General features: G+C 39.3%; 2 protein-coding genes across 3 annotated transcripts in view; one reads left to right on the top strand and one right to left on the bottom strand.

Annotated features, from left to right (window-relative positions):
- CCDC38 (coiled-coil domain containing 38) overlaps positions 1-5,622 on the top strand; it is a 42,924-nt gene extending 37,302 nt beyond the window's left edge. Inside the window, exons 15-16 of one of the 2 annotated variants that reach the window (XM_061416961.1) lie at positions 1,587-1,683; positions 3,688-5,622. In XM_061416961.1, coding sequence (XP_061272945.1) covers positions 1,587-1,683; positions 3,688-3,798 — 208 coding nt within the window. In that variant the 3' untranslated portion in view covers positions 3,799-5,622. Of the gene's footprint in view, positions 1-1,586; positions 1,684-3,684 lie in introns of both variants that reach the window. The other variant, XM_061416960.1, reaches the window with a different exon arrangement.
- Positions 4,820-12,246, bottom strand: SNRPF (small nuclear ribonucleoprotein polypeptide F). The gene is made up of 4 exons (XM_061416964.1): positions 12,104-12,246; positions 10,099-10,224; positions 5,517-5,581; positions 4,820-4,953 (listed from the first exon to the last, which is right to left on the bottom strand). Exons 1-4 carry the CDS (start codon positions 12,104-12,106, stop codon positions 4,887-4,889), a joined length of 261 nt encoding a protein of 86 aa, XP_061272948.1. The 5' UTR covers positions 12,107-12,246; the 3' UTR covers positions 4,820-4,886.
- Between the last annotated feature and the right edge of the window lie 10,360 nt (positions 12,247-22,606).

Genomic DNA, 22,606 nt, shown 5'->3' with positions numbered 1-22,606 from the left:
AGAAGAAAAAAATAGGGTCTTTTTTTTTTTTTGCAAAGTAATAGGTTATAAAAGTGAAAATTAAAGGAACAATAGAGGACTTAAAATTTTTTTTTTAATTAAAAAAAAAAAGAAAGAATGATCGTAAAAATAATAAAAATATATCTAGGACTTTTTTTGTTTCTTTTTTTTGTGGGTGTTGTGGGTTCAGTTCATTTTTGGCTAGTTCCTTGGTCAGATTTATATTTCTCAAGATCTATAGGCCCCTTCCTATGTAGTCCGTAGTAACCACAGGGTTTTGATCTATTGCCTGTAGCTTCCAAGGCGTTTCTCTCTGTTATATCTTCTTCTGTTTGCTAGTCTCTTCAGTATCTGGTTTCCGCCCTGACTCAAAGGGCACGGTGGAGGACACTTTTTTTTTTTTTTTTTTAGGCTTACTTGTTCAGTCGCGCTGTGGGGAGGGAGGGAGGGAGGGTGCAAACAAATAACACTGGCGTGGGCTCGCAGTGCCTCAGCCACCCTGGGTCTGCCCCCGCTCACGGCGCGTGTAGCCTCCCTGTCCACACTGCTCGGACTCTAGGTTGTTCCGCCGGGAACAATCCGAGGCTGGCCCTGGGCTGCATGCACCTCCCAGGTCCAAGCCGCTCAGGTTCAGGCACTCGGGTAGTCCTCAGAGGTGCAGACTCAATTGGGCCTGCGTTTTGTACTCTTCCCAGGTCCGAGCGCCAATTTGCTCTTCCCAGGCGAGCGCCAATGCTGCGACTTATCGCCTCCCCGCCACTCGGTTATCTGGATGTAAAACCGGCGCACCTTCTCAGGCAGATGTTGACCGTCCAGACCCCCAAGAAGTTTTAGTTAGCAAAGAAGCCTGCTTACAATTTTATAGATAATGTCTCTCTGGGGCTGCGATTGCCCCCTTCCGGCTCTGGCTGCCTGTCACCGGAGGGGGAAGGTCTGCAGCCGGCTATCTCTGTTCAGTCCTTTGTTCCGTGCGCGGGCCTGGCGGTCTTAGGTTAGGGCTGGCTTTTCGCATGGTAGATATCCCACAGTCTGGTTTGCTAGCCCAAATTATTTCGCTCAGATAGCGCTCAGAGTATTCAGGCCAGATTCTTACTCTCAGCAATGCAGCCCACGCCGCGCCTCCCTGCCCAGCCCCGATTCGCTAATGGCGGATGCAGGCGTCTGCGCTGCTTCTCTGCTGGGGGAGTTACCGTAGGGCTCGCAATCTGCGAGTTTTAAATTGTTTATTTATTTTTTCTCCCTGTTATGTTGCCCTCTGTGCTTCCAAAGCTCGGCACAGATTCGGCAGTGAGAAGGTTTCCTGATGTTTGGAAACTTCTCTCTTTTTAAGATTCCCTTCCCGGGACGGAACTCCGTCCCTCCCTCTTTTGTCTCTTTTTTTTTGTTTTTAATATTTTTTCCTACCTCCTTTCGAAGAGTTGGGTTGCTTTTCTGGGTGCCTGATGTCCTCTGCCGGCATTCAGAAGTTGTTTTGTGGAATTTACTCGACGTTTAAATGCTCTTTTGATGAATTTGTGGGGGAGAAAGTGTTCTCCCCGTCCTACTCCTCCGCCATCTTGGCTCCTCCTGTCTTCCTCTTTTGACAGGTTGCGTGAAGAGAAAATGAGAGAGAAACAGAAACACCAGGAGGAAAGGCTAAAAGCTGCCCTGGAAAGAGCAGTAGCACAACCAAAGAAAAAGAAGGTCTGTGTTTTATTGTTAATATTAATAGGTCCAGCTACATCAATGTGTGAGGGCTTCTGTAATGTAAAAACAAAATACCTAACTCATCTCATTTATTCAGGTTAAACTTCAGTAAGTCCGCTGACAGTTCAACTGATCTCTCTGGTTCCTTGTTATTTTTAGAATAATTTAAACTATTGGGTCTACAGTTTTCCATTAAACTCACTTTTTAGTAAAAGAAAGTTCTCCCTTGCCTCTTTAGCTCTGGGTACATGAAACTACAGAAATACAAAAATAATAGTGTATTATATATAATTGGAAGGGTCTTTTAATCCTCACATTGTGAAAATAATGAGATTTACAGCTGAAGTTAAAATAATTTACCCAGAGTCACTTCAGATTTAGCAGCAGAATCTAAGCAGAAGCCAAGGTTCTTCATATTCCAAGATTACCTGTTCAATAAGAAGTTCAGGATGGGGCAGTCTCCAAGTACATGTGGTCTATTACTCCCCCTGGGTATGAAGGGCCTTTTGTTTCTATATGCCTCTCTTCCTGCTCTGAGTTTGAGTCTGAAATCATATTGCAGGGAGGCAATTTCATAGTTATCTGCAGAATTAATGTGGACACTGATTCTAACCATAGTCATAGCTAACGCATATTATGCACCTCACAACCAGCCACTGAAGTACTTAAAAGTTGTGAAGTATGGTAACTGGTAACTGTTAATATGTACTATGTTAAAAAAGTAATGATTTTTATATAAATTAGTGTTTATTTTTTAAAAGGATCTGTACTTACCTAGTTCAACTCTGCCTATGAAGATCTGACTTGTCCTCTTCTTCCAAGAGATAATTAGCCAGTTAACACCCTGCTACATGTATAAATTATTATTTACTCAGCCCACCAAGTGACCAATAATGAGTTTTATGACCTTTGTATCCCCAATGCCTGGCACACAATGGACAGTCAATAAATGCTTACTGAGTTAACAGACTAAAAATGAGAATGCAAACTGACTCTGGAAGAAAACTGAAAAAAAAAAAAAAATGCTGCTAAGTCAACAATATATGAAGACCTCTGAAAGAGGTTTTTACTCAGAACACTTCATTGCTGGCAATTTTCTCAGGCAGAAATTAATAACAAAGGTTATCAAAGGAGATTGGTGCAGGGTGGGGAGGTGGGGGAAATCTGACGTTAGAAAAGGAATTCAAGGATTCTGGTCCTCTAAGGACATTTTTGTTGTTATAATGAAGGGGAGGACTGCCAGTGCTATTTAGTTCCCTGGAGCCAGGAACGTCGAATATACTGCAATGCAGGTATGGTCACACACAGGGTTGCTGCCTCTTTTGAGACACAATGGAGATGTCCCATCACATTTCATGTCCAACAAAATAGTTTTTTATCCTTTTAATTTACACACATTCAGATATAAAGGCAAAACAAAAATAAACAAAAGGGAGAGAAAAGATTCAAAGAGAAAAATTAGTATGACATAAGTTGAGTGTATGCCCCAGAGAGAATAAACAGGTATGATTCAGGGTGTCCCTAAGCCTCTCCTGGTTGGAACACCTCCAAAAGCCAACAGGATTGTGAGTGCTCAAGAAGATAATAGGTGGTTTTCTCAAGTTATTGTTTAACAGGGTTTTAAATGCTAGGAACTGTTGCTCAGCAGAGCAAAGTATCACTTCTAACCAGAGAAACTAGCTACTCCTCCTACTGGTGGTTACTGAGAAATGAAGTGTTGGCCTCAAACATGGCTTACCATTTCTGAAACACATGACTTTATCTATACCCTCCCATTTCCCCATAACACCTAACTGCTCTGTCTTCTGCATACCATGGTACTCCATTTGCTACTTAACTCTGCCTGCGTTTGGACATCCATTAGTCATCAATCTCTTTGTAACTGGATTATTTTAAACTATATTATTCTTTGGGAAAATCAAGTTAATAATTAGTATTCTGGGTTATACTTCAATAGATAATGGTTATGAAAAATATTATTTTTCTCTTTTGTTTCAGCAGGGAAGACAACTTATCTACCGTTCAAAACCTCCATCTGGTAACAAACATGAACTACTTTTAGTCAAGGATACAAGAACGAAATCCCTGGAGGAAGAGTATTTTTTCACTTGAACAGGAGCAGTAAGACATTTATTACCAGAATGCCTTAGGCATATTCTGTAGATTTTGCTTTTCAGTCATGGCAATATTCTGCCACACATACAGGCCTAACCAATTTCAGAAGACAGGCCCTTATTCTAAAAGACTCTTATGATTGGAAATGAGAGTTACATTATTTTGTTGAAGACTTTTATTATCCATATCCTAACCATTACTGTATACAGCTAAACATTTATTCCTTCTGTTGTCCCAGTTGGGGATACACATCCACAGCTACTTTGTTAGTATAACTTTATGGCGAATGACCTTTTAAGAGCAATAATGGCATTCTGACAACCTGAGACTTTAAATAATTTTTTTCAACTGATCCACAGGAAAGTTCATAATATACGTTTTATCACCATGAGGTATACATTTTAACAATGTACAGCTCTAAAACACTGATTTTGAGGAGTTTAAAACTTAAAACCACTAGATTATGTGGTCTGAACATAACCAACCTTGAGACTGATTTCTAATTCACGTTAAGGTGTTCTGTTCAGAAAATTTAATTCTCTTAAGTGAACAAACCATATGCCTTTAGCCTACATTTGATTTCACAATTTCTGTTGTGTTCTATACTCAAAACTATTTTAATTTTCAGGTGGTGTTTCAATTTTAGCTGTAATGTATGTATCATTTAGCGTACGCTGATATAGTGTTAACATGTAATTTATTGACTGAGTAAAATAACACAATCTATATGAATTCTAAGAAAATATTTAACTTTATATATGTCAAAAGTGGCTCAAAAATAACTTTAAAAGGTCTCGGTTAATATACAATTTCAAGGGCTGAAATTCACTTTCACAAACATTTATAAAGCATATAAATACATTTCTCTCATAGGAAAAAAAAATACAGCACTGGGTTTACATGAAAACAAACTTGAATAAAGTTGGGTGGCTTTTAAAGTATTAGTTCTGTGAATAATCTTTGAACTGTTTCATCTGAATATGCAAGTAAGTATCTGAATATGAATAGCCGCTCACAGTCAAACTGAAAACCAAACAGATTTTTATTGTATACAAATATATATAAAAAATTCCCCCCCAAAGATGCTATTCTCTCATTTCCCCATCTTCTTCTTCTTCTTCAACACCCCTGATATAAAGGACATTATTACACCTGTAAACAGAAAGACACCATTTTGTTGTTTCAACAAGAACCCATGTAAGATCTGAATTATTACTATTACTAGATTTTTTTCATTACAAAAATATTAATGCTAAAGTTACAACACATCATTTCTCTTTTAAAAAAATTTACCTTTGGTTGTTATAGAGCACACGGTATTACTTTTATACAATGTGGTTGTAAAAATGACTAGAATTTAGAGGTGTGAAGCTAGTTCTAGAAAGTAAGTATAATACAAATACCTAACAGCAGACAGACCCACCCAAAAATCAAGTTCTTGCAACTAAAACCACTGAAAAAGGCACAGTTAAGAGCTACAAAGTTTAATAGCCACACTAGGAAAACCTTAAGAATGAACAGCTCCGAAGTATTTAAATCTGCTTTGACAAGTTTAACAATTTCAAGACTCTCGAAGTCTAGCTGTAGCATATTATTCTAAATTAATAGTAGTTAGAAAAAAACATAAGTCTGAGATTGAGGCACCAATAGTTCATTTAAACATGTATTTCTAATGCTCATCACCAACTCCTTATATATACTACTGACATTGTTACCTTATTAAAACTTCACCCAGATGTCCAGACAATGCTCCATCTATGTATTCTTCTGTGTTTGCAAGCTTTAAATAAGAAAAAAATGTATTATCATACCAGAGGAAAACAGTATTATATACCTAATACTGGTGAGAGAACTTATTAACCGAGACCTTTCTGTACCAATGATGTACATTTATCTACAATAATTAGATTAGCTTTCCAATACTACTGTAGTCCTTTTTGGTTTCATGTAAAACATTAAGTAAAGTTAACATTGATGGATGTGGAACTAATATATAATAAAGCTTGTTTCAACACAATTTTTAAAATCTCTCAGTAATGTATATTTCTTTCTATTAAACATTAACATGTTAGGAAGTCTCCAATTTATGAATAAGCTTGAATAATTCTGAAGAACTAGACAGTAACTTTTCTTGGACTAACAACATTGTATCAATCATACTGAGGATCCCAATGGGTATAAAAGCTATGATTAAAATGCCAAATACTCTTATTCAACAACCAAACTAAAGAAATGAATAAGGATTTTTAAAAAATAATGTGCTAACAAACAGGAAAAAAAAAGTTCTTAAGAGGTTAAGTAATTAAGAGTGACCCTTATGGTTACTTTAGAGAACTCTATTATTTCTAACTTTACATCAAAATGTTTAGCTTTCCTTCTACATACAGTTAATAAACTTTACTTGTGAATTAAAATCACAATCAGTGCTACTGGGACTCAGAAAAGAAATGAACAGGAAAGGAAACAGGCAAATTTCCATCACTAACTAGGTAAGTGGGCAAAGGGAAAGAAAAACAGGGCTTAGAACGGATGTTAGATAAAGTAATTAAAACATGTTAATGAATTAATAATGCTACTGGATACTATTCCTTCTCCTAGACAACAAAAATAATCTCGTAGAGGATATGGTTTTGCCTGAAATTACTGCCGACAATTAGTTTTGTATGCAAAAGATCAACCAGCTTTTTTTTTTTTGAAGTGATTATTTGCAGCAGTTGTTCACCAACATTTAACTGGTTTCTAAATTATACAATGATGCTTCAAAGGCCTTCTACGACATTTTTTTTTTTTAGTTGAATTACAGCTGATTTACATTACTGGGCTAGTTTTGAGTGTACAGCAAGATGATTCAGTTACGTTTTTCAGATTCTTTTCCGTTATAGGTTACAAGATACAGGGTAGTTTTAGTTCCCTGTGCTATACATGAAATCCTTGTTTATCTATTTTACATATAGTAGTGTGTATCTGTTAATCCCAAATTCCCAATTTATCCCTCTCCATCCTTCCCTTTAGTAACCAAAGATGTTTTCCATGTCTCTGAGTCTGTTATGTAAACATGTTCATTTGTATCATTTTTTTAGATTCTACATTTTCCTCTTTAAGACTTAACCCTGGGGTGCATGTATCTTTTTGAATTAGTTTTCTCTGGATATATGCCCAGGAGTGGGAATACTGGATCATATGTTAACTCTATATTTTAGCTTTTTAAGGACCCTCCATACTATTCTCTATAGAAGATGTACCAATTTACATACTGACCAACAGTGTAGGAAGCTTCCCTTTTCTCTACACCCTCTCCAGCACTTATCATTTGTAGACTTTTAAATGATGGCCTTTCTGACCAGTGTGAGGTGATACCTCATTGTAGTTCTGATTTGCATTTCTCTAATAATTAGTGATGCTGAGTATCTTTTCATGTGCCTGTTAGCCATCTGTATGTTTTCTCTGGAGAAATGTCTAGGTCTTCTGCCCATTTTTTTTTTTTTTTAATTGAGCTGTATGAGCTGTTTGTATATTATCATATTTTAATTAAATCCAAAAGTCTTACTATCACTTAAAAGGCGTTCCATGACTACCACTCCAACTTCTCTATCATACTTCCCTTATTAACTCTGCCTTGGCCTTCTTGCCAAGCCTTGAACAGAAAAAGCATGTTTCTGTTACATAGCCTTTGCAATTTGCTGTTCCCTCAAATTGGGATGCTCTTTCCCAAGAAAGGGCTTCCCTGACAGCTCAGTTGGGAAAGAATCCACCTGCAATGTAGGAGATCTCAGTTCGATTCCTGGATCGGGAAGATCTGCTGGAAAAAGAATAGGCTACCCACTACAGTATCTTGAGCTTCCCTTGTGGCTCAGCTGGTAAAGAATCCATCTGCAATGTGGGTAAACCTGGGTTCGATCCCTGGGTTGGGAAGATCCCTTGGAGAAGGGAAAGGCCACCCATTCCAGTATCTTGGCTAAGAGAATTCCATGGCCTATAGTCCATGGGGTCACAAAGAGTTGGACACGACCGAGTGATTTTCACTTTCACCAGATATTCTTCACTCACTCAGTCAATTCTGGTCTCTGCTTAAATTTACTTTCTCAGAGAGGCTTTCCCTGGCTATCCCTTCTAATACTGTACACTCTTTCACTCCATTCCATTTCTGCTTTCCTTTTCTTCAAAGCATCTACCATTACCTGATATCACACTATAAAACCATCTTCCATCACTAAAGCATAAACTTCTTGAGCACAGCAACTTTTGTTCACCGGTATATTCCGTGCCAGTGAACAAACTCAAAAAAGCATCACCAATGTGGTTAGTTACTCAGAGATACTAACTCTTGCTGGCTCATTAGAAAGCTACATTACTTCTAAAACCAAATATTTGGTGGGTTATTTTTTTTATTCCCTTCTTTTAATGAGATATCATTCTTATACCATAAAATTCGCTTCAAGTGTACAAGTTGGTGATGTTTAGTATATTCACAAACTTGTGTAATTAATCACCACTATGTCTAGAACATTTTTAGCACAATGGGTATAGTCTTCAAATTTTTCTATAGCCCTGGCAAACGATTACTGCTTAGATAATTTTCCAGGAACTCTGGGCACCTGAGCATGGTCTGTTCAGGTGGTAAACTCTAAAGTAAGGAAAATCTCAGCTTTGAGCCTATAAGTGCACCTATTAGTATTCACCTAAAAACATAACCAGTATAGAATACATGGAGTCATGATTGACCACCTATCTAGGTTCCCTTTAAAATTCATTCATCAGTCATTAATCAGTCACGTAAATACCTGTGCTTCAGGAAAATATAACCTCAAATATTTTCTTCAAAAAAGTGGCTGAAAACTACTAGAATTAAGCAACAAAAATTTAAAAATGGCCAAAGGACATGAATAGGCATTTTCCGCAAGATATGTAAATAACCAGTAAGCACATAAATAGGTCTCAACATCACTAATCATTAAGGAGATGCAAATCAAAACAATGAGATACTACTTCACATTATTAGATGACTATTATTATAAAAACAGAAAACAAGTGTTGGTGATATTAAGAAATTGGATCCCTCATACATTGCTGGTGGAATGTAAAATGGTGCAGCTGCTATGGAAAACAGTCTGGCAGTTCCTCAAAAAAATTAAAGAATCACTGTACCATCCAGCAATTCCACTTCTGGATATAAGACACAAAAAGACTGAAAGTAGAGACCCTTAACTGATTCATGTGCACCTATGTTCACTGCATTATTCACAAATAGTCAAAAGGTGGAAACAATTCAAATATTCAACAACAGAAGAATGAGTAAAATGAGGTATATACAGTCAACCCTTGAACAATACAGGTTTGAACTGCATGGACAAGTTGATGCAGAACCACGATATGGAGAACCAACTATGGACTCCAAGCATCTGTGGAGTTCAGCACAGCAGGCAGGTCCTGGAACCAACGCCCCAAGGATACTAAGGGACTGCTACACACAACGGAACATTACTTCAACCATAAAAAGGGCTGAAATTCTGATACATGCTACAACATGGATGGACCCTGGAAACACCATGCTGAATGAAATAAGCCTGACACGAAAGGACAAATATTTTAAGATTCCACTCATATGAGGTACCTCGAATAAAGACAAAAAGAATAGTGTTTACCAGGAGGCAGAGGGAATGGCGAGTTCTTGTTTGATGGGCATAGAGTTTCACTTTGGGATGATGAAAAAGCTCTTGAAATGGATAATGGTGATGGATGCACAAAAGTGTGAATGTAGTTAATGCCACTGAGTTGCACACTTCAAAATGATTAAAATGGTAAATTTTACATTATACATTTTAAAATCACAATTAAACACAAAGTATAAAGCCTGGCCGAAACATTTACAGTAGCCAATTTAACAGACACATAGTCAGTTCATCACGGTCTGTTTTCTCCCTCAAGAATTGCTTTTATCAAATTACTTCGATGTTATACATTTAGCATTTATCAAAAGACTTCACTTGAAAAGTTTCTCTCAGAGCTAAGTGCTGCAAAAATTTGTGCTTTTTCTGTACACTCTAGTGTATTTGTCTTATGGCACTGTGAACCAAATGTCTGAGCTCTTCTTACTTGTAAACACTAGGAGTGAAATCTGTGCCCAATCTCACATGTAGTGATCACAGTTACAGCATCCTTCCTGGCCTTGACTTTATTCCTGAATTTTATGTTTGTCAGTTATACGAATTATATCTTTGTAAGTCACACTAAACCTCTGAGGAGTCAGGGGAAGAAAAATAAATACAACTTAATGATCTTTATAACTCTTCAGCTCACCTGCATGTTCATATAGCCATCTACAGACACCAGGTAGCCCTTGTACTCCATTCCCCATTTAAGCTTCACCATTACTGGCTTTCCTGTTAACCCGTTGAGGAAAGGTTTGGGGTTGAGGGGCAAACTCTGCATAAAGAACAACAAAAAAAAGAACCCAATTTGATTAATTCTCTTCTTTATTAAACCATCAATACTATATGGTGTCCAAATGAAGCAAACTCTTGATTTCCTTTCATTTTATTACATAATTTTCACTTCTGTTGAAGAGCTTCAGAGAAATTAAAATACCTAGTCAGCCAATTTCATCTTCAACCCATTAAAACTTACAGAAGTATTCACTGTCGACTTAAGAAACACTGAATACCTAATATACATCACTCACTGTCCCAAGGCCACAAAAAAACAAAGGTAAAGGCAAAAAAGGAAAAGGAAAAAGAGCAGCTGATAGTCCCTGTTCTCATGAAGCCCACAGTGGGAGGGTCAAAACATACAAACAGACAATTATTTTGCAATGTAGTAAGAGGATATATGCTGCGTACAAGGATACCAAACAATCTCAGGTTAAAAGCAAAGGGAGGATTGCCTGAAATAAGTAGTGCCTTTGTTTTAAAGGATGAGAGGTATTTCCAGAGGGAAAAGGGCAGATCTAGGCAGGCTGGGCTACCTATGTAAAAGGAGGGAATAGTGAATCAATAAGGTGATCTCTGGGACATAGGAGTTAGTTCTGTGTGAGGCCACAGGAGGAGGCAGGGGGCAGATCACGCTCCACAGCTTTTCACTTAGAATTCCAGGAGATAGGATTGGCTCTTCTTTGACTTGCAGGGTCTCCTACCTATAGGCAATCCCTAAACTTGTTTATTCAGCAAACCAATAGTATTCCCAGTCAATTCAGACTTTATTTCCTTTCCTCATCTGCTCACTCATCAGCTCAAAGAAGGAAAAGAACCAAGAAACCTGGCTACTGAACTCCTCTAGAATAAACATATCCGGAGTGATCTCAGGTGGGTCTCCAATTTTCACTCTTGTCTTTCTCCAACTTACCAGCCACAAGGCAAGTATTACTTTTATCTTATCTCTGCTTCAAATGCTTCAATGGCTTCCCAATGCACTTGGGAGTTGAATCCAGAATCCCTCATAAGGCCTAAGAAGTCTTGCCCGACCCTATTATCTCAGAACCTCTATCCTTGCAAGCGGCTGCAGTCTGCTCTCAGTTCTTTCAACTGGTCAGGTTTTCCTCTCGGCCTTAGGGCCTGTGCTCCTGATCCCTGAGCTGGGCCTTCATACACTTCTTCCTGCTCTTTAAGGAGCTGTTTTCTCATAACGCTTAGGTTTCAGGTTAAATCCCTCCTCCAAGAGATGCACACCGTAACCACTCTTCTAACGTACCATGGCAGGCCTTCACAGCACCCTGTTTGCGCCCTTCTCAGCACTTAACATTACTTGAAAGTACACATTTATCGTTATTTGATTAATGTCTTTCTCCCATACCGACTGAGTTAACCTAGAGCATGGTCCGCATTAATACTTTTCACCCTATATTCCGAGCACCTAGAACTTTACCTGGCCCAGGCCCTGGCAGGTAGCAGGCGCTCAGTAAACATTTGCTAAATGAACAAATTTACTTGAGAATACTCAAAGGCTGGGCTCAGTATTCCAAAGGGCTGTCGGGCCTCTCAATATCACTGGACGAAACAGGATTTTGGAGTGTGTAAAGTGGAACGTGAAAAGTCGCTTTATCTTTACCCCAACCCCGGGCCCCACGCAGCAAGAACACCTCAGGCTCGGATTCAAACGAAGAGGAAGGAGGCAGGAGCACTCCTAGGGAGGGAAAGACAGGGCTTCGGAAGGAGGGCGCGCCTCAGACAACCAGGGCGGGGAGAAAGGGGCCGGCCACCGGGCCCGCGGCGCCTCACGCGGATGAATGGGAAACGCGCGAAACAACCACCAGGCCCGGCAAGTCTCCCTCTCTCTCACGCGCAACTCTGGTCGTTCTCTTTCTCCTTACCATCGCGACTGCTGCTGCGGTAGTGGGGAAATGCTGCAGGATACTCGCCGCCGACGCAACTCTCGTGCGACCCTCGGGACTGAAGTAACCACACAGGCCTTTAAGAGAAATGGCCGCCAAATAGCAGCATGACCTTTCACCTCAGACTGCCGCTCTTCTGGCTTCTGTGATTGGGCTCAAAGAGATGCATGCTGATTGGAGGAAGTGGGTGGCCTGTCTCCGGGCAACCACAGGAGCCAACGGGTGCGTACCTTCTTGGTAGCGCGCGGCCATTGGAAAACGAGCTACTTCGCTCTGCCGGAAGAATGAGTACCTGCGACGCAGCATAGGCAGTGAGATGCTCGTCTTCCTCAAGGGTTTGTTGCGTACCCTGTAGAGGGATCGTGATTTCTCGCCAGCTTGGCTAGTGGGGGTTTCCTTAGTGGCTCAGACGGTAAAGAGCCTGCCTGCAGTGCGGGAGATCCTGGTTCCATCCCCGGTTTGGGAAGATCCTCTGCAGAAGGAAATGGCAACCCACTCCAGTATTCTTGCCTGGAAAATCCCATGGACGGAGCAGCCTGGCGGGCTACAGTCCATGGGGTCGCAAAGAGTCTGACACGACTGAGGGACTTCACGTTCTACTTTCTACTTCTAGCTATTGGGGGTTTCCTTAGTCCTTGTACACTTGGGAGAACGAGTTTGGGTCTCTGGAGTTAGAAGCAAGACTGGATAGACTTAAGGGAGCTGAAACTCACAGAAGATCAAGTACAGAATATATTTCAGATGAAGTCTAGAATATGGCGTGGTGGTCTTCCTGCCCATCTCTTTCTTCTGCCTTGTGGACAGAGGTCCGCAACGGTCTTTATACTGCATTTGTATTTGAGGTGGAGGATATTCATGCTATCGCGGATTAATCCTTTTAATGTACAATGGAATTGTTGTGTCATATGGTAATTCTGTACTTGAATTTTTGTACCGGACTGCTTTCCACAATGCCTGCACCATTTTATGTTCCCACTAGCAATGTATGAGATTTCTAACTTCTCCACTATCTCACCAACACTTACCGTTAAAAAAAAAAAAATCATGGTTATCCCATGTGCTAAGTCACTTCGGTTGTGTCCAACTCTTGCGACCCCAAGGACAGTAGCCCTAGATTCTTTTGTACATGGGATTTTCCAGGCAAGAATACTGGAGTGGGTTGCTGTTTTCCTTCTCCAATAGTTATCATAGTAATCCTAATCCTAATAAACCATCTCATTGTGGCTTTGATTTGCATTTCCCTAAAACAGTGGAAACAGTGTCAGACTTTATCTTTTTGGGCTCCAAAATCACTGCAGATGGTAACTGCAGCCATGAAATTAAAAGACACTTACTCCTTGGAAGAAAAGTTATGACCAACCTAGATAGCACATTGAAAAGCAGATACATTACTTTGCCAACAAAGGTCCGTTTAGTCAAGGCTGTGGTTTTTCCAGTGGTCATATATGGATGTGAGAGTTGGACTGTGAAGAAAGCTGAGCGCTGAATAATTGATGCTTTTGAACTGTGGTGTTGGAGAAGACTCTTGACTTGCAGACCCTTGGACTGCAAGGAGATCCAACCAGTCCATTCTGAAGGAGATCAGCCCTGGTTGTTCCTTGGAAGGAATGATGCTAAAGCTGAAACTCCAGTACTTTGGCTGCCTCATGCGAAGAGTTGACTCATTGGAAAAGACTCTGATGCTGGGAGGTATTGGGGGCAGGAGGAAAAGGGGATGACAGAGGATAAGATGGCTGGATGGCATCACCGACTCGATGGACGTGAGTTTGAGTGAACTCCGGGAGTTGGTGATGGACAGGGAGGCCTGGCATGCTGCGACTCATGGGGTCACGAAGAGTCGGACACAACTGAGCGACTGAACTGAACTGAACTGAATGACTAATGATGTTGAGCATCTTTTCATGTGCTTATTGGCTACTTGTATATTTTTGGATAAATGTCTGTTCAAGTTATAGGTTCTATTTCTGGAATCCTTGAATGAATTGTCTAATTTAAAATCAGACTAAGTTTTTTAAAATACAAGGAAAAGTCACTTAATTATTCTGGGTCTTGTTTTCTTCATTTATACAGTTTGGGACTAGATCACAGTTTTCAACCTCACTACTAGTGACATTTTTGGCCAAACAATTCTTGCTGTGGGGTTTGCCCTTTTATTGTAGAATGAATATATTGCAGCAGCATCCTCAGCCTCTACCAACTAGATGCCAGTTGCAACCCGTTCCCTCCAGGTTGTCACAACCAAAAATGTCTCCAGATATTACCCAGCATCCTCTGGATGGCACAGTTGTTCCGCATTGAAAACTTCTGGATTAGATCAATGGTTTACGAACACAGGCCACAGACTTGGCTCACTTTGCAGGTAGTATTAAGGCTTTGCAAACTTTTTTATTATTCAAAAATAAAACAATAACAAATAGTACATTTAAAAATTCAGTCAGTTCAGTTGCTTAATTGTGTCTGACTCTTTGTGACCCCATGGTCTGCAGCGCACAAGGCTTCCCTATCCATCACCAACTCCTGGAGCTTACTCAAACTCTTGTCTGTTGAGATAGTGATGCCATCCAACCATCTCGTCCTCTGTCATCTCCTTCTCCTCCCTCTTTCAATCTTGCCCAGCATCAGGGTCTTTTCAAATGAGTCAGCTCTTCGCATCAGGTGACCAAAGTATTGAAGTTTCAGCTTCAACATCAGTCCTTCCAATGAACATTCAGGACTGATTTCCTTTAGGATGGACTGGTTGGATCTCCTTGCAGTCCAAGGGACTCTCAAGAGTCTTCTCCAACACCATAGTTCAAAAGCATCAATTCTTCTGCGCTCAGCTTTCTTTATAGTCTAACTCTCACATCCATACATGACTACTGGAAAAACCATAGCCATAACTAGACGGACCTTTGTTGACAAAGTAATGTCTCTGCTTTTTAATATGCTGTCTAGGTTGGTCATAACTTTCCTTCCAAGGAGTAAGTGTCTTTTAATTTCATGGCTGCAGTCACCATCTGCAGTGAGTTTGGAACCCCCCAAAATAAAGTCTGCCACTGTTTCCACTGTTTCTCCATCTATTTGCCATGAAGTGATGGGACCGGATGCCAAGATCTTAGTTTTCTGAATGTTGAGCTTTAAGCCAACTTTTTCACTCTCCTCTTTCACTTTCATCAAGAGGCTCTTTAGTTCTTCTTCATTTTCTGCTATAAGGGTGGTTTTATCTGTATATTAGAGGTTATTGATATTTCTCCCGGCAATCTTGATTCCAGCTTGTGCTTCCTCCAGCCCAGCATTTCTCATGATGTACTTTGCATATAAGTTAAATAAGCAGGGTGACAACATACAGCCTTGACATACTCCTTTTCCTATTTGGAACCAGTCTGTTGTTCCATGTCCAGCTCTAACTGTTGCTTCCTGACCTGCATACAGATTTCTCAAGAGGCAGATCAAGTGGTTTGGTATTCCCATCTAATTCAGAATTTTCCATAGTTTGTTGTGAAAAAATTTCCCTAGATATTACCAAATGTCCCTGGGAGACAAAGTTGCCCCTGGCTGAGAACCACTGATTAAAATAGGAAGGATTTTCATTGTAAATAGAGTTATTTTAACTGTGAAGAAATAACTTTGGAAAAATGCATTATGGGCATTCATTAATATCAGACACAGAACTATTTATGATTTGACTATGTATCAGATCAGTCATGCTTTCAGTAGTAAAAAAAAATAGAGCATTTAATTGCCACAACAGTGATAACATAATCACTCTGATTGGCATTGCTTCAGAACAGCAGAGACTAACCAGAAATAGTCTAGATTGGAAATGACAGCTTTGCATGCATGACTGAATGTGAATGAGTGAAAAATTGTTGACGTATAAGGTTAAGAAGTCTATTTAGTTTTTTTTAATCATAATTACTGTATATTTTATAGAGTAACATCAACTAGCTTGTAAAAAAATAGCCATTCTCTGTTATTCTCAAACACAGAGAGTATCTTTTGTTAAAAAATTATTTGATCTTGTTGGCCAATATATACAGTAATTACAGTGAATAATACAATATAGACAAATATTTGAGGAATGTATTAGTTATACACCAAGAAAGTGAAATTTCCCAAAGCCAAACATGATGCTACATCCATTGCTAGCCAATGTCTAAAATGATGGAATTTGAGTAGCATTTTGACTTTTAAAGCACTGAAGAACCTGTCCATGTGTTGTAGAAATATAGTGGGCTATTGTGTAAAGAACTGTAGAAATGAGGCACTTAATGTTATTTACATTGTTCCAAATAGTTGATATTTATCCTTAGGTGTGAGAACCAGTTAAGATTTTAAAAGTCAGGTTTATTCCATACCAAACTAGTTCTATTTATTTCTAGCAGTTATCAACTTATTTTATTTATGGTTGCTGCGATTCTGAAAACAAAGAAGTTTTTTAGTTCTACACTTGATCCCATAGATATTTGGTGAAGTCCGTTGACCTCTCTAGGCCTTAGTTTTGCATTAGTCAAATTAAGGGATTGAAATAAATCATTTTCTCTGATAGTTTAAATTAATAACTGGAATAAATTGAAGATTAAAATAGGAAATACCTATTTTGATATAGTTGTAACTATTGTTGTAACTTGAATTGTAACCATGGTCTCAATTATATGAGACTAATCCTTCATACTCCCAAATAAAAGACAGAATAGATTTTCAGTTTGAGTAACAGTGTTTCTTACAGATTAAGCCTTTCAGTTTTCCATGTATGTTCAGAGTGTTAGGCAAGAAAATATGATTCTTTTAAAACCATACACTGTAAAATGAGATTTTGCAATGATGCTGTTAAACATCTGTATCTTGATTCCCATAGTCTAATAGAGCAATTAGAAATGTAATAATTTAGAAGGGAAACTAAAGCTGATTCTGCTTCTATCCAATTATAGATGACAAATTAGATTTTTATAACTGACACAAGATTAAATTTATTCAGCAGACTATTTTTATTCATAATGTAATTTATTTATCCATAATTATTTAGACAATAAAAGTTTTCTTCTCCTTATAGGAACTTGCTATGCTTGGGGGAAAGTCTAGACTGTTTTCAGATCTGTATAATAATAATAATATTTAAGTCAACAGCAGCATCATTATGACTGCCATTTATTGAGCACTTATGTGTCAACACTTTACATATATCATCTCATTTAATCCTTACAGCAACTCTGTGAGGCAGCTATTATTAGCTAGAGTTGTTAAGTAACTTGCAGAAAATCCCACAAGGATTAAACCTCAGAGCCAGGATCTTTCTCCAACTTTGCTCCTTAGCACTTCTAATGCAAACTGTATGAAGCCCAGGGAAAACAAACAAACACAATCTATCTTAATTCTACATATAGTTAATAGCCTAAGTTAGTGAAATTTCTGTACTGCAGACTGAATGTGATTTATTTTGACATATGTGATTGTCCACTTAATTACCCATACACATAACCTTCCGTATAGTATCAGACTCGTCCGTCAGTCTCCAAATTAGGTTTTGATGTGTGGTCAAAATTAAGATCACTCTTATATCAGAAAGTCTGCTATTCTTTATTCTATTCTCTGTCTGTAAGCAGATATAGGAACCAAAGAAAGCTCCTGGGAGTTTAAATTAGAGAAAGACATTCTTAGCTTCTTACAAATCTGCCCTCTCTTTTGAATGGTTGTCCTTCATAGGCTTGCTTAAAGGATAGACATTTTCCCACAGCCCCCTGCTGCTTCTGAATGAACAGATTCTCAGCCCCCTGCTGACTGGTGAATATATTGCTTATCCTCATTTTTACTCTTTACTGACAGCCTTCATAATAACTTGCCTAGAAGACAAATGGCATGGCAGAATCTCTGACAACTCATTAAGGAAGAAATACAGTAGATTTCTGCCAAATATCACTACCCCCTTAAAGTGAACTGAGAGCAGTTTTTGTCATGATGGAAGAAGAAGCTGCTGAGAACTGCTGCCTTCTGTCAAAAGCAGCGTAATGTCTCTTTGCACTGTTTTAAAGAGAGATTTAATGACACATCAACTTGTAGATTATCTATAGTGTTCTGCCTTGGCCCGTGCTGTTCCCTCTGCATGGAATGCCTGCCTCTCCCTTCTCTGCCAAACTTTCCAGAGACAGCCCAGATGGTATTTTCAATATGATCCCTTCCCTATCTCCCATGGCATCACTCCTTCCTCTAGGCTCTGGCAATACAATTGATATGTTGCAATATAGTCTGTATAATTATTTGTTGGTCTTGACTCAACTTGAAGCTTCTTGAACACAGAGACCATGGTGTACTTATTCATCTTTGTGTCCCCAGCATCCATAGCAATGCTTAGCACAGAAAAGGTGCTGGGTTACTGATTGTTAAATAGCTTGTCTACCATAGGAAGAATCTTTCCTCATTGGGGTCCAGACCTACATAGAGTATGGTGATTACAATCATGGAAACCACTGACAAGTCCCAGTTCTGCTAGTTCTTTGACGTGTAACTTCTTCATTTTGTAAAATGGGGGTTATAATGGTATCTACCTCATGGAGGTATATTTCTGCAAATTTTTTCTGTTTCATTCATAGTTGAAGATCTGTTTAGGTTTTCTACTGTTTATTCTTGGGGACTTTCCTGGTGGCTCAGTGATAAATAATCCTCCTGCCAATGAAGGATACGTAGATTTGATCACTGGTCTAGGAATATCCCCTGGAGAAAGAAATGACAACTCACGCCACTATTCTGGTCTGGGAAATCCTATGGACAGAGAAGCCTGGCAGGCTGTAGTTGGCGGGATTACAAAAGAGTCAGACATACCTTAGTGACTAAACAACAAAAACTTCTTATTCTTGAGTCAATTAATGTAATTTATAGTTTTCTAAGAATCACTCACATCTTTTTATTTATTTTCATAAAGTACTCTACTTGTTGATTTCACCTATACATTTGTTTATATCCTGAGGAGAAGGGGACGACAGAGGATGAGATGACTGGATGGCATCACTGACTCGATGGACGTGAGTCTGAGTGAACTCTGGGAGTTGGTGATGGACAGGGAGGCCTGGTGTGCTGCGATTCATGGGGTCGCAAAGAGTCGGACACGACTGAGCGACTGAACTGAACTGAACTGAATCTGTATATATATGTATTCACCTCTTTTACTGTTTTCCTTTTTCTAGAGAGAAATATGTAAAAATGTTAATATTTGGCTCTCTCTGGGTGATAAGATTGTGTTATATTTATATACGTCTCTTTTTACCAAATATTCAGAAACCAGTATGTATGTTACTTTCATATTCACAAAAAAATACTTAAGAAAATCTCTTTCAGTTCCTAAATTGAGACCAGGAATATTATATGGAACATTCTTAGACTGGAACCGGGAAACTGTACTGGCTCAGATGCTTTTTCCTGAGCCTTGAGGTAAGAGTCATGAAACCAGTGTGATTTCTCTAGTTCTCATCTGATACAAAGAAAATTAGCCACTAAACCATCTCACCTGCTCTAGTTCGCATCTTATATAAAGGTAAAGATGGTTGGAGTCATGTAAAAGATCATGAAGAATTAGTCATTGGGGCCGAACTCATCTTATGTGGTGGATTGAATTTTTGGTGACTCAGCATATCGTTGATGATAAAAAATAATCACCCTAGTGATGAAGGACAACTTAGTTAATATGTCAGAATGACACATAGCAATGCGTGAAACATCTGAATGTATAATTGGAAGTATTTGAATGTGTAACTGGAAGTAACTGTAATTAATTACCTGTGTAATTGTAATTAAAATGTGTAATTGAAAATATTCAACATTTTAAAATTTCCTGTGATTCTATAGTAGCATTTTTAGAGGGAAACTGGTTTTTAAAAAAACTGTCTGGAAGAAGGCCCCTTGTAGTTTCCTGGCTCACAGCAAACTAGAATGAAGAGATAGGCAGCCTAATTTGATTCAACAAATATTTTTGGATTAACTAGTTTGAATCTCTTACTAGGCCATAAGTAGAAAGGTCTTGATTGTCCTTGTTAAGGACATAACTACTTTCAAAGGGACTTTCTACAATTAGGTGTTAATGATTAGTTTGTTGTTGTTTAGTCACTAAGTCATGTCTGACTCTTTTGTGACCGCATGGACTGAGCCTGCCAGGCTCCTCTGTCAATGGGATTTCCTAGGTGAGAATACTGGAGTGGGTTCCATCTCATTTTCTAGGGGATCTTCCTTGACCAGGGATCGAATACGTGTCTACTGCATTGACAGGCAGGTTCTTTACCACTGAGCCACCAGGGAAGCCCAACAATTAGCTTACTAGGTTACTATATGTTCAGTTCAGTTTAGTCGCTCAGTCATGTCCGACTCTGCGACCCCATGGACTGCAGCACGCCAGGCCTCCCTGTCCATCACCAACTCCTGGAGTTTACCCATACTCACATCCACTAAGTTGGTGATGCCATCCAACCATCTCATCCTCTGTCATCCCCTTCTCCTACCCTCAATCTTGCCCAGCATCAGGATCTTCAAATGAGTCAGCTTTTCGCATCAGGTGGCCAAAGTATTGGAGTTTCAGCTTCAACATCAGTCCTTCCAATGAACATTCAGGACTGATGTCCTTTAGGATGGACTGGTTGAATCTCCTTGCAGTCTAAGTGACTCTCTAAGAGTCTTCTCCAACACCACAGTTCAAAAGCATCAATTCTTCTGTGCTCAGCTTTCTTTATAGTCCAACTCTCACATCCATACATGACCACTGGAAAAACCATAGCCATGACTAGATGGATCTTTGTTTACAAAGTAATGTCTTTGCTTTTTAATATGCTAGGTTGGTCTAGGTTGGTCATGGCTTTTCTTCCAAGGAGTAAGCGTCTTTTTATTTCATGGCTGCAGTCACCATCTGCAGTGAGTGTGGAACCCCAAAAATAAAGTCTGACACTGTTTCCATTGTTTCCCCATCTATTTGCCATGAAGTGATGGGACCAGGTGCCATAATCTTTGTTTTCTGAATGTTGAGCTTTAAGCCAGCTTTTTCACTCTCTTCTTTTGCTTACATCAAGAAGCTCTTTAGTTCTTCTTCACTTTCTGCCATAAGGGTGGTGTCATCTGCTTATCTGAGGTTCTTGATATTTCTCCCAGCAATCTTCATTCCAGCTTGTGCTTCTTCCAGCCCAGCGTTTCTCATGATGTACTCTGCATATAAGTTAAAAAAGCAGTGTGACAGTATACAGCCTTGACATACTCCTTTTCCTATTTGGAACCAGTCTGTTGTTCCATGTCTAGTTCTAACTGTTGCTTCCTGACCTGCATACAGATTTCTCAAGAGGCAGGTCAGGTGGTCTGGTATTCCCATCTCTTTCAGAATTTTCCACAGTTTGTTGTGATCCACACAGTCAAAGACTTTGGCATAGTCAATAAAGCAGAAATAGATGTTTTTCTGAAACTCTCTAGCTTTTTCGATGATCCAGCGGATGTTGGCAATTTGATCTTTGGTTCCTCTGCCTTTTCTAAAACCAGCTTGAACATCTGGAAGTTCATGGTTCACATATTGTTGAAGTCTGGCTTGGAGGATTTTGAGCATTACTTTGTTATTACTATATGTAACTCACATCTTAAACCCTAAGTGATTTGCCTGGTGCTGACCACAAAGTATATATATTAATAATTTTGTCCCTTTCTACTAGGATATATATAAGCTTTATGACAACTAAATCTTTTCGTTATTTCATTGTTTTAAAGTCATTCGGTTCAGTTCAGTTCAGTTGCTCAGTCGTGTCCGAATTTTTGTGACCTCATGAATTGCAGCACGCCAGGCCTCCCTGTCCATCACCAACTCCCAGAGTTCACTCAAACTCATGTCCATCGAGCCAGTGATGCCATCCAGCAATCTCATCCTCTGTTGTCCCCTTCTCCTTCTGCCCCCAATCCCTCCCAGCATCAGAGTCTTTTCTAATGTCAACTCTTCGCATGAGGTGGCCAAAGTACTGGAGTTTCAGCTTTAGCATCAGTCCTTCCAAAGAACACCCAGGACTGATCTCCTTTAGAATGGACAGGTTGGATTTCCTTGCAGTCCAAGGGACTCTCAAGAGTCTTCTCCAACACCACAGTTCAAAAAGCATCAATTCTTCGGTGCTCAGCTTTCTTCATAGTCCAACTCACATCCATACGTGACCACTGGAAAAACCATAGCCTTGACTAGACGGACCTTTGTTGGCAAAGTAATGTCTCTGCTTTTTAATATGCTATCTAACCTTATTTTTAAATTTTTATTTAATTTTAAATTATTATTTTAATTAATTAATTTTACTTTACAATATTGTATTGGTTTTGCCATACATTGACTTGAATCTGCCATGGGTGTACATGTGTTCCCCATCCTGAACCCCCCTCCCACCTCCTTCCCCATCCCATCCCTCTGAGTCATCCCAGTGTACCAGCCCCGAGCACCCTGTATCATGCATCAAACCTGGACTGGTGATTCATTTCACATATGATATTTTACATGTTTCAATGTCATTC

The sequence above is a fragment of the Bos javanicus genome, chromosome 5 (assembly GCF_032452875.1).
Source record: "Bos javanicus breed banteng chromosome 5, ARS-OSU_banteng_1.0, whole genome shotgun sequence".
NCBI classification, from domain to species: Eukaryota; Metazoa; Chordata; class Mammalia; order Artiodactyla; family Bovidae; genus Bos; species Bos javanicus.
Note: the sequence above shows the minus strand (reverse complement) of the source record. Positions and strands in the feature narration are given on the sequence as shown.